This window comes from Elgaria multicarinata, chromosome 2, assembly GCF_023053635.1.
Source record: "Elgaria multicarinata webbii isolate HBS135686 ecotype San Diego chromosome 2, rElgMul1.1.pri, whole genome shotgun sequence".
Lineage (NCBI taxonomy): Eukaryota > Metazoa > Chordata > Lepidosauria > Squamata > Anguidae > Elgaria > Elgaria multicarinata.
In genome coordinates, this window is record NC_086172.1 from 5,322,723 (window position 1) to 5,335,384 (window position 12,662).

Below are 12,662 nucleotides of genomic sequence, written 5' to 3' on the forward strand. Positions count from 1 at the left end.
AAGGCAGAATAAAAGTAATTTATAACTCTAAATTGAAGAGCTATATTGAAGAGCCACTGTAAAGATTTAGCTAGTGGAATAGCTTGCTTGTAAACAAAAAGCTCAGGCTCAAGTGCAAACCCAGGCTTTAGGTCTTTAAGGGTAGCTCATAAAGTTAAATTTGGTTACAAAATTCACCCCAGATAAAGAGTTCAGCTTTTCATGTAGTTTTTTGTTTTGTTTTTTAAATCCGGCTTAAGTCAGAAAGTTCACCCTAAGCCAGGCTCAGTATGTGAGACATTTGCACTCCTAGGGGAGCTCAAGCCACATTGGCTTCTTAATCCTCTACCCACTGTCTATTGTACACTCCAACTATTCGTTGACTATTCTCTTTTCCCCTAATTAAAAAAATCCATTCCCAGGGGGCTTAATTGACCTAGATTTCCTCTCATTGGAAGCTAGTGCAGACCAGTAGTTGAGCCACATCTTCCCTTGTTTTTTAAACAAAGTCCTCTAACCTGATTGACTGCAGCAGCAGTTGGGACTAACTAGCCAGAGTAGGCAGGCTTGCGAGACTTGTCTTAACTCCAGTGATAAAGTGCCACCGTGAGAAGGAGGAGGAAGTGGTGGTGGTAAGTACACACAGGAGTTAAGCAGTTATGTGAGTTTAGCAAGGGGGGAAGGAGGCCACGCCAGTCAACACTTCCCTGCCCTATCCTAGTAGACAACTCACTACCATAAGATGTGGGTGAGACTGGACAATCCAATGCTTGCCACCACTTCTGTGGAAGCTGCCCTTGCTCCACCACCAATGTCCTGGAATACAGTTGCATCCAGGGAATTTTGGGAACAGAATGTAGTGGTTGCCACACATTAGCTTCAATTCTAATTAATCCACTCTCCATTCGTAATGTCGCATTGGAGACACTTCTTGGTGTCAGAAATAATGACCTTAAGAAGCCCCATTGTATTTTCTCATATATGGCTAAGTTGGAAAATGGACCCAATTGTGCTCCATACAAGAGCTGTGCTCTCGATTTTGCCACAAACAGTTTAATTGCAGCTGGAATAAAATTTCCTCCTCGTGTATGAAAGAACCTCAGAATGGCTGCTGAACTTTTCTTGGCAAGTGAGGAGATGGGAACTAAGGATCTGTACTACTTTGTATGGTTGTTGTTGTTGAATTAATGTTGTGCTGGTCTTGGACCATAATAAAGTGATTTATTGATTGATTGAATGTAGTGGTTGTTCCAACAAAAGAGGAAGAAATGGCAGCAAAATATAGGGGGGGAGGGAAACTGAAGGAAGGAAGCCAGCCCCCCACCCCCACCCCATGGCACTGAGTGTATGTTTGTGCGCACACCAAGAGGAGCTCACTAAGTGCCAGAAACATGGAGCTCAAAGGTAAAAGAGCTAAAGTGATGTCTAGAATAGTTTGCAATTGCAGACACTTTCTCTCGCTTCATCTGGTTTAATGGAATGTTGGAATTGGCTTCTTCGGTGGGGCACGGGCCGGCTCAACTGTATGCAGCAGCTCCATACAATTCACAACTCCAGCAAGGCTGGCCAATAAATTTAAAACAATGCCAATCGTGACATTGTTTTAAATTGATTGCAATTTATGTTTTTATTTGTAAGTTGCCTTGAATATGATTTTATCATAGAAAGGTGAGATACAAGTGTTCAAATAAATAAATACATGTTTATGACTTTCTGTTCATACCTGAGTATACGGCGAAGACATTTTCCGTGGGTCAGCTGACATATTGCCATACTGGAAACTGGACTTTGACTTCTTCCACATTTTGATGACGTCTGACCAGGTTCTGACAAAATTTGATTGTGATATAGTTACACCACAAATGTGTTCTGCAATAAGAAGGAAACAGTTGTATTTGGGGGCACAACTCAGATATTGCAGCCCTGTTCACAACACTTTCAGAGCAGGGGTTACCCAAAGAAGATCACTGAAGCAGCCATGTTTAAGGCCAATAATTGTAACCATGAAAGCCTCTTGTACCCAAGCAAAGAGTGGAAAATAATCAAATCTAATGTACTTTGCTTTTCAATCTAGTCACCAAAAAATTACAAATATACATACATTCCAATTGGCATTTGCTTCAAGATTTGCCAGGTCTAACAATGAGACCTGTGGTGACATTCAAGAGAACTAAAAATCTAAAAGATTAGCTAATACATACAGACCATGCAAGTTACATATATACAAGATATATCCGTATCTCAGCTCACTGTGTTAAACTTATCCAGGCCCCAAGGTCACCATCCATGTGGCTGATGTGTGTATTGTAAATTTACCAAAAAAGTTTCATTCATTTGCTCATCCCAACAATGGGAAATCCATAGGTTTTCTCAGTTGCAACACCGCAGAATTTATTTATATTATTACCTGTCCCGGCAATGAGATCTATATAGAAAAATCATCTAGACCATTAAAAATAAAGATAGGCGAACATCTTTATAACCTGAGACATCAGAAGGTTGGGGCTGCTCTGATTAAACACCTTCTGGATAAAAAAGCCTGGACCTGAGTCCATATTGCTTTGGGCTATAGAGAAAAGGTGAAAGGAGAACTTTTCTGGATTTTGTCCTTGAAATGTTTGGCATCTATGGGACTGAATAACTCTTTAGAGTTCACCACATACAAATAACAAAACAGGATCCAGGAAAAAATATTTAACGTTCTGTGCAGTAAGTGAGTAGTACGCTTTAAGAATATTAGCAGCTATAACTAAGTGCGAGCAGGACCTTCAAGATATAACATGATCATAGCTGTAGATTGCTCTTTAATTAGCTCCAACAGCTTATCAACTGGTTTCAACTTCATAGCACAAGTAGGAGTTGTTGTGGTTTTAGATAACGCAGCTCTCCGCAGGGACTCCCGAAAGAAAAAGAAAAGGCTTGGGACCTTTTAGTTATTGTTTTATATTTCACCAGCTTGTGTCTTTCTTCAGCTCAGTCTATTTGGTTACTGTTTTAGGGGGTATGTTTGTTAATTACAATGTTACTAACGATTTAAAAACATGTTCAATGTTGCCTCTCATTAGTGCTTATGTTGTATTGATCTTGTTTTTGTAACTCTTGAGAAACAATTTTTATCCGAAACACATTGAGCGTATTGAAGAATAGTTTATTAAAGAAAAGATTTTTCACTAGCACCAGAGTGTGTCTCTCTTTCCCCATTCATAAAATGGCCCCCAGTTTTAAAATGAATGTGTGAATACATCGCTGCCTACAACAAAATTCCACACTTTAAAAAAAAGGTAGCAAACTTATTCTAAAGGTTTCTATACCTATGGGTCGTCATTCTACTCTTTTATTATTCTGAGGGGAAAATAGTCACATTTCTTGTGGTCTGAGAAAAGACGGACGGTACCACAGGAGAAATACAGGCCTATATCCTGCGGATGCCCCATAAAAAGTGAGCCTCCAAAGTATGACAGTTACACACTGCTTTTCCAGATGAGGATTCCTGAGGAATCGCAGTGGCTCATTCACTCACATTTCACAGGTGATCCAGATTTTCCACATTAAGCAAAAAGTTAAGGAGGGAAAGAACAGAACAGCTGCACACTCTGTTTGATGGTATAGACAGGAAAATGCAGAATGGAAGCAGAGTTGGGAGGAATTGTCCCTGGGGAGGGTAGATGACATATAGGAGGCGGTCCTCATCTTCCAACTGCTTGCCATGCATTCCCTGTTGTAGAGCCATATCCTGCATTTCATTTCAGTTCTTCAGAACGGCATTAGGAGCCACTTAATTGTTTCATTTGCTGTTCTACTGAATGCAGTGTGTTTAACACCAGGACTGAAATAAAGCCGGATCTACACTACTGCTTTAAAGCACTTTATAACAGTTTTGACAACTGTATACGGAGTGTGTCCTGGGCCCCAACAGTGGTCAAAACTGTAATAAAGCACTTTAAAGCACAAGTGCAGATCCTGCCCTGGTTAACCTTGTAGTTTGTTTTGGTGTTTTGTTTTAGTGTATGTTAATAATATTCCAGAAGAACAGACTTGCACAAGGTCTGTAAATTAAAACAAGTAAAATGGTGTGAAACTGCTTTGTGATGTCTGTGTGGAGTGAGGGAGGCAGAGGAGTTCTTTTTACATAGCAGTGATATGCTGAGGGGAGGTCAATCTGCCCAGTCCTTTAAAAAGGAATAATAATAATAATATAATAATAATAATTCTTACCCACCTCTCCGTTTGGATTGAGGCGGGGAACGACAATAAGTATAAAATACATAAAACCGAATTAAAAACATAGTATACATTATTGAAACATCCTAAAAACATCCAAAATACATCCTAAAATTCCACTGGATAGGCCTGCTGGAATAGTGGTGTAATCCTCTTCAAAACAGCATTAGCAGCCACTTAATTATTTTATTTATTTATTTATTTATTACATTTTTATACTGCCCAATAGCCGAAGCTCTCTGGGCGGTTCACAAAAATTAAAACCACGAAGAGCATAAAAACAACCAACAAATTAAAACACAAATGCAAAATACAATATAAAAAGCACAACCAGAATAAAACCACACAGCAAAAATTAAAATAGGTTAAAATATGAGATTAAAACAGCAAAGTTTAAATTTAAGTTAAATTAGGTGTTAAAATCCTTTGCTGCTGTGGTACGTTAGTGGTATATAAATTAAAACAAGTAAAATTTTGTGAAACTGCTTTGTGATGGTGGGGAGGGGTGGGAGTAGGGTGACCAACTGTCAGGATTTCCCCGGATTTGTCCTGGTTTTTGTTCTTTCCATGGTGTCAGGGGGGATTTTCTATAATTTTCAATAATGTCCTGGAATGACACACCTTCCCCTTTAAGGCTGCCATTAGCATGGCAGGAGGGAATGACATGCTTTCTTGAGGCACATCATTCCCTCACCCTGAGCTCCAATTGAGGTCTTAAAGGGGAAAGTGGGTCATTCGTGGACATTATAGAAAAGGCCCCAATTGGAGTGGATGGTGGTGGTGCAGAATGAAATCCTTTCCCCTCCTCCACTCCAATCGTGTTCTTTAAGGTGGCGGGGAAATAACGTACTTTCTGCAGGACTCAGAAAGCTGCTTCCCCACACACACACTAGGTGTCCTCTTTTTTGGTTTCCCAAATATGGTCACCCTAGGTGGGAGGGCACTGGCACTTTCTTTTACAAAGCACGGGGAGGGAATCTAAAGCCCCCTTCTTAGCAGCCATAGTCGCTGGGAAACAGAACAGGGAGCTGGGTTGGCAGACGTAGGAGAGCTGTGTGCTCATATTTCTAATATATATTTTTAAAGAAAAGTGGTTTGTGCAGGCAAGCCACACTCACTCAGAAGTGCTCAGAATGGGGGGCGGGAATACTGTGGGAGGGGTTCAGAGCCATGGGAGGGGCGAGGGGACAGGGAAACGACACCTAGACACGTTCTGTCATAGAGCACCACCCACCCGGCCCCTTGTGTGGATGGGAAATCCCACTATGACCATTAAGGAAAGGGGGCTTGGTGTATTCAAATTGACCCAAGAATTCCACCAGTACAAACTTTAGCCTATATCCCCAAACCCACAGAAAGACTAGTGTGGCAATTCATATAATTAGCTAAAATTGTTAAAAAATAAATGTAATGCTAATAAGTGGGGGACATAAATGAATGTCAAGCACTCAAGTGCCTCTCAGTCATCCCAATGGCTTCTAATTCATTGGTGAGGTACAGAAGTCAGTTCCTTTCTTTCTGAGGGTAAAACTAGACAATACAATAAATGATCACGTTTAGCATGCCTTTGAAATGAAAAAAGCAAAAAGCTGGCAGCCACATAAGAGTGGGGTTTATGCTTAACCCTTTGGCTATTTTTCTGCTTAGAAAAGTGGTCCCAATAAAGCTTTATTTTCATCCAGCGACGAACCACAGTTTGGGGTGTTTTTTATGTCACTTACCGTCCACTAACCTATCTTTTAAGGGACTGACTTTTGGTTGACATTGTGTAGCCCATTTTTCAGCAGACTCCGCAGCTTTCTCATTCCAACTCTTAGCAAAACAAACAAAGAAATAATTTCATTTTAGCTAAACCATAACAAACACTATCATACCGTGAAGCACACACAAAGCAGCTAAAATTCCACCAATCAGTTATTTTGGATTAGTCATATATTTTGATAAGGCACGGGGCCTAATTCCAGAGCCCTCACTTGCCTTCCTCAACAGCCAATTATCAGGAATTTAGCTTTTGAAAATGGGGCTCGGCAGACATAGCTCCAACTCAGCAATACTACAAACGAGAAGGATCTTGGAATTGTTGTAGATCACAAGCTGAATATGAGCCAACAGTGCGATATGGCTGCAAGAAAGGCAAATGCTATTTTGGGCTGCATTAATAGAAGTATAGCTTCCAAATCGCGTGAGTTACTGGTTCCCCTCTATTCAGCCCTGGTTAGGCCTCATCTAGAGTATTGCGTCCAGTTCTGGGCTCCACAATTCAAGAAGGACGCAGACAAGCTGGAGCGTGTTCAGAAGAGGGCAACCAGGATGATCAGGGGTCTGGAAACAAAGCCCTATGAAGAGAGACTGAAAGAACTGGGCATGTTTAGCCTGGAGAAGAGGAGATTGAGGGGAGACATGATAGCACTCTTCAAATACTTAAAAGGTTGTCACACAGAGGAGGGCCAGGATCTCTTCTCTAGGGTGACCATATTTTGGAAAACAAAAAGGAGGACAACATGGTCGCCCCAAGGGGGCGTGTCCAGCACCAAGGGGGCGTGCCCACCCGAACATAGCCTTGGTCACATGTCTGATTTTACAGCACACATTTAAGACAAATCTCTTCTTCATAACATCTTAATGTTAAAATCACTGAAATAAAGAACAAGTGAGAGATTCAATGTATCTGAAATTAACGTCACTCACTCCTACTTTTGTAGGTTTTGCTGTACTTTGAAGCTTTTGCTATACTCTTTGTGTTATTTATTTATTTATTTATTTATTTTATTACATTTATATACCGCCCCACAGCCGAAGCTCTCTGGGCGGTTTACAACAATTAAAAATAGTAAACATTAAAAGTATACAAAAATTTAAAAAACATAAAAACAGTATAAAAACAACAGTATAAAAAGTGTTACATTCTCCCCTTCCCTCAAATATTTTTTCTGACTGTATCTTCACTCATTGCAAGCTGCTGTTGTTGTTAACAGGGTTTGCTACTGGCCCCAGATCTGTTTCAAATTTGGTATGGCTAAAGCTCTACCTAAAAGCTATCATGGTGCCAACTTTCAGCTCTTTATCTTTAAAAATTACAGTTTAAAAAATAATAATTTTAAAACCTCATTTTTAAAAAAATTCCTAAAAAATCAATGGATGAACGGATCTCTTTCAAATTTGGTGTGGCTAAAGCTCTACCTAAATCCTATCATGGTACAAAGTTTCATCGCTTTATCTTTAAAAATGACGATTTTAAAAATAATAATTTTAAAACCTCAATTTTTAAAAAATTCCCAAAAAATTAATGGATGAATGGATCTGTTTCAAATTTGGTGTGGCTAAAGCTCTACCTATGTCCTTTCATGGTGCAAAGTTTCATCTCTTTATCTTTAAAAATGACAATTTAAAAAATAATAATTTTAAAACCTTAATTTTTAAAAAATTCCTAAAAAATCAGTGGATGAACAGATCTGTTTCAAATTTGGTATGACTAAAGCTCTTCCTAAGAGCTACCATTGTGCCAAGTTTCATGTCTTTATCTTAAAAAATGATGGAGTTATAAGCATTTTTGTTAATTCCCGTTAGAGCTGCTCTTTGTAAAAAATCCGGATTTCCCCTCCCCCTCCCGGATTTGCCGGTTTGCAACAAAAATCCGGTCATATGGTCACCCTACTCTCTCGGTCATCCCAGAGTACAGGACACAGAATAACGGGCTCAAGTTAAAGGAAGCCAGATTCTGGCTTTTTCCAGAAAAACGTCCTGACTGTTAGAGCAGTACGACAATGGAATCAGTTACCTAGGGAGGTTGTGGGCTCTCCCACACTAGAGGCATTCAAGAGGCAGCTGGACAACCATCTGTCAGGGATGCTTTAGGGTGGATTCCTGCATTGAGCAGGGGATTGGACTCGATGGCCTTGTAGGCCCCTTCCAACTCTGCGATTCTATGATTCTATGAACTGCAAAAGTGCCCTTAGAGCCTCTCGCAGCATCTGGAGCTCCGTACCCAGCTAGCGAAGCCTACATAGAAGCCCCATTGCACATTTTCCCTAGCTGGGCTGGAGTCAGAGAACTTAGCACTGAGTACAGAGAAAGGCAAGGGGCAATATGCAAACAAGTTAAATCGGTACCTGCTGAAATTGCTTAATCCCTGACATTTTGCCAATTCAGCGAGCACAATCCAGCCGTGTTTACTCATTTGGGTGGGCAGGTTAGCTGTTTTATCCTTGAGCTAAGTCTTTCCTGCACTTAGTTTTGCCTAGGTTGTGCATTGCAGGGTTGGAAGCAGAAATTGTAATTCAAAGGTCTCCCTTGTGACCAGAGCCAGATCTACACAAGCAGGATATGACACTTTGAAAACGTTTTGAAAACTGTATCTGCAGTGTGTCCTGGGCCTCACAGTTGTCACTACTGTTATAAACCGTTTTAAAACAGTAACTCTCATGAAACATGTTGGTTCTCCCAAATTTTGGGAAGCCATTTTGGTCTACTAGATATGGGGAATCTAATTACAGGGGTGGGGTGTGGGGGAGGGGGGGCATCACAAACCATTTTAAGGAAAAAGTGCAGAAATCTGATCCTGCTGTATTTGCCCCTCCACAGAAAACCCCTCAAATATGTTGCAACATTTCCAGCTCCGATCTCCCCAAACGCTGCAGATGGCAGTAGGGAATCAGAGGACATTTCTACTCTGCCCTAGGAATTAAAATATCTTATAATGGGAAGCTGACTTTAAAACACACTGACAGAGCCATTGTCAACATCACTGAGGCCTGTTACTGGTTGCTCTGTGCCATGGCGTCTAGGCCTTGGGGTTCCACAAGGCTCTATTTTATCCCCTATGCTGTTCAATATCTACATGAAACCGCTTGGAGAGGTTATCTAGAGATGTGGGGTGAGGTCTCATCAATATGCGGATGACACCCAGCTAGGGTGACCATATGAAAATGAGGACAGGGCTCCTGTATCTTTAACAGTTGTATTGAAAAGGGAATTTCAGCAGGCGTCATTTATATATATGGAGAACCTGGTGAAATTTCCTCTTCATCACAACAGTTAAAGCTGCAGGTGCCCTGCCCTCTTTTAAATATGGTCACAGTATAGCTGCAGTATAGCTCCTGCAGCTTTAACTGTTGTGATAAAGAGGAAATTTCACCAGGTTCTCCATATATATAAATGACGCCTGCTGAAATTCCCTTTTCAATACAACTGTTAAATATACAGGAGCCCTGTCCTCCTTTTCATATAGTCACCCTACACCCAGCTCTACCTATCCAGGTGAGGCAGTGGCTGTTCTGAATCAGTGCCTGAGCACGGTAATGGACTGGAAGAGGGCCTATAACTGAGACTCAATCCAGACAAGATGGAGGTACTGTTAGCGGGTGGTTCACCTGTCTGGTTAGGTGATGTTTACCCTGTCCTGGACGGAGTTGCACTCCCCCTAAAGCATCAGGTTCGTAGTTTGGGGATGCTTTTGGATCCAGAACTGTCACTTGAGGCACAGGTGAACTCAGTGGCAAAGAGCACCTTTTATCAGCTTATACTGATATACCAACTGCACCTTTATCTGGACAGAGATGGCCTTGCTACAGTTATCCATGTTCTGATAACCTGTTGTTTGGATTACTGCAATGCTTTATATGTGGGGCTGCCTTTGAAAACAGCCTGGAAACTTCAGCTGGTAGAAAACAGGGCTAACAGGGACTGGCCAATGAGACCATATTATGCTAGTCCTTTTCCAACTTGACTGGCTGCCAGTCCAGGTCCAGGCCCAATTCAAAGTGCTGGTACTAAGATTCAAAGCCCTAAACGGCTTGGGGCCAGGCTATCTGAAGGAACGCCTCCTCCCATATGTACCAGCCCGGACCCTAAGGTAATCCTTGGGGGGTCCTTCTCCGTGAGCCCCTGCCAAAGGAAGTGAGGCAGGTGGCTACCAGGAGGAGGGCCTTCTCTGCTGTGGCACCCCGGCTGTGGAATGCGCTCCCTAGAGAGGTTTGCCTGGCACCTACGTTGTACTCTTTTAGATGCCAGGTAAAGATCTTTTTATTTACTCAGTATTCTAACAGTTTATCAACTTTTTTTAACTTTTAAATTTTTATTTTAAATCTGTATTAATTTCTGCATTGCTGCTCAGTTTTAAACTGGTTGTGCTTTACATTATATTTTATACTGTGTTTTTATACTGTGGTTGGTTTTATATTTTGAATGGTTTTCATGCTGTTAATTTTTGTGAACTGCCCAGAGAGCTTCATCTATTGGGGAGTGTTGAAATGCAATAAATAAATAAATAAATAGATAGATAGATAGATAGATAGATAGATAGATAGATAGATAAAATGCAGAATTATCAGAGAAAGAGGAGAATAAATTCAGGGAGGTTTGGTGATGAATAAGTAGGGGAGAGAATGGGCAGATAAAGGCTCTGGAACTGCTAGTGTGAGGAAGACTGAAATCTATATACTGCAGGCCCAGTTTACATATCTCCAATGAAGCACTTCAGACCTACTGGTCTCAAGGGCCATACTTTCTGGCTCTATCATTTCCAGGTGACCTATGTCCCAAACTCCATGTCAGCTTGGAAGTTATGAGGGTAGGAAGGACGGTCTGCCATGCCTTCCAGAACTATCTAACAAAATTGCTGGCTCTTATCTTACCATTTTCAGCATATTTCTGGCAGTTGGATTCACCTCCCTCCTGATGGAATTAAATTCATCAATGATTTCCACTTGCTGCTTTTTAGAGAGTTTCAGGACGTTGGGTGATTTTCCCTAAAAGTTTTTTAAAAAAAAGAATGCAAGAGATTTCTTTTATTTGAAAAAAATATATCAACTTCTTTCCATCTATCATGAGTTTAATGTATAGTGAGCGTTAATATCCCATTACGCTACCTCAGGATTTTTAAAGCCTTACCTTCAATGCCGTTTACAAACAACAAGGATCTCATCCAACCTGAAACTCAGTTCATCATAAAAAATGCCTCACATTTACATCACATTTGCCCAGTCTCAGAGACTCAGGCCACAGCTAGACCTAAGGTTTATCCCAGGATCATCCCGGGTTCGTCCCTGCCTGAGCGCTGGATGCCCTGTGTGACACCTAGATGAACAGGTTTGACCCCTGGACGATCCAGGGAGAAACCTTAGGTCTAGCTACGGCCCAATCGCACACTATACACATAATGAGGGAGTGGTGGAGCTGACCTATGCTGTGCATCATCTTCATTTGCCAACAGCCCACTCATTTGACTGCATGACCTCCCTTTGAAACAAAGGCCACAGCTAGACCTAAGGTTTATCCTGGGATCATCCAGGGTTCGCCCCTGCCTGAGCACTGGATCCCCTGTGTGTCACCTAGATGAACAGGTTTGACTCCTCGATGATCCAGGGATAAACCTTAGGTCTAGCTATGGCCAAACACATAGGTTAGAGAGTATTAAACATAGACCTACTTACGATCTTCTTACAGAGTGATACAGCTAGGCAATGTGAGGTCCTGGGCTTAATGCTTATGCAAGATGGCAGGAAGCTTTAATTGAGCATGATCGTTACTGTGGTCGTTAGTTATGTGCTTCGCATTTCTCTTCTTACCCTGTCCTACCTCCATTCCATGATTTACAACTACATCAACATTTCTAAGTTAGAGGAACTATTTGGAAACCCTGATTGAAAAATAATACTCCAAGCAAATGCGGTTCTACGTTCTAAAACCACTGAAATCATAGCACAATAATGACTGCAGGAAAAAAATGAAACCTCTGCTGCCTTGATGAGAAACCATTATGCTGTAGAAAAGGATAATACACATATTTAAAGTGAAAATAAAAAAATTAACATGTGTCACCATGTACATGCCCAGCCAACCCTTGACTATAAAATGTTTCTAACAATAATAATATAAAAGACCAGGCCCTAAGTCTATAACTAGGACATAACAATAAGAGCTGTTAACTCAGCAGAAATCTGGTCAAGACTGGACCAGTGAGGGGGCAGCAGTGGCAGCAAGCGGACAGATTCAGATCCTCATGCAGAGGGGTGCTACAGGTGACTTTAAAAAGTGACATGTCTCTGCTGCTTGTCCTCTGAAAGGGCAAGAAAAAGCTGGCCCTGGGACAGGGAAGGCTGTTACGCAACAATCCCCGAGGCCCGTACCCCTTCTGGAGAGAATCCCACCCCCTTGAGAGCTGCTTGTCTAGATGAGTCTATGAAAGAAGGGAGGAACTGCAGCCCCCCATACAGCCTACACCTCCCAGCATCCAGTGACTGGGAGGGCTGCACATACCAGGGCCCAGAAGCAGTAGGAATTCTGGAAGTAGCTGTCTCCATCGCTGCTGCCTCCACGCAATGGCTGGACGCCTCTCCTGCGCGAGGACGCCGGCAGGCGATCGTGCAAAGGAGGAAGCCAGCCATCGCACGGAGGAGGCAGCGAAGGTGACAGCTACTTCCGGAATTCCTACTGCTTCTGGGCCCTGGTATGTGCAGCCCTTC

General features: G+C 41.8%; 1 protein-coding gene across 1 annotated transcript in view; it reads right to left on the reverse strand.

Annotated features, from left to right (window-relative positions):
• The window catches only part of LOC134391934 (uncharacterized), a 58,390-nt gene that overhangs the window by 3,377 nt on the left and 42,351 nt on the right, over positions 1–12,662 (reverse strand). Inside the window, exons 8-10 of the mRNA XM_063115856.1 lie at positions 10,833–10,946; positions 5,922–6,012; positions 1,703–1,848 (exon numbers count right to left, since the gene is read on the reverse strand). Of these exons, the coding sequence (XP_062971926.1) occupies positions 1,703–1,848; positions 5,922–6,012; positions 10,833–10,946 (351 nt within the window). The remainder of the gene's footprint in view (positions 1–1,702; positions 1,849–5,921; positions 6,013–10,832; positions 10,947–12,662) is intronic.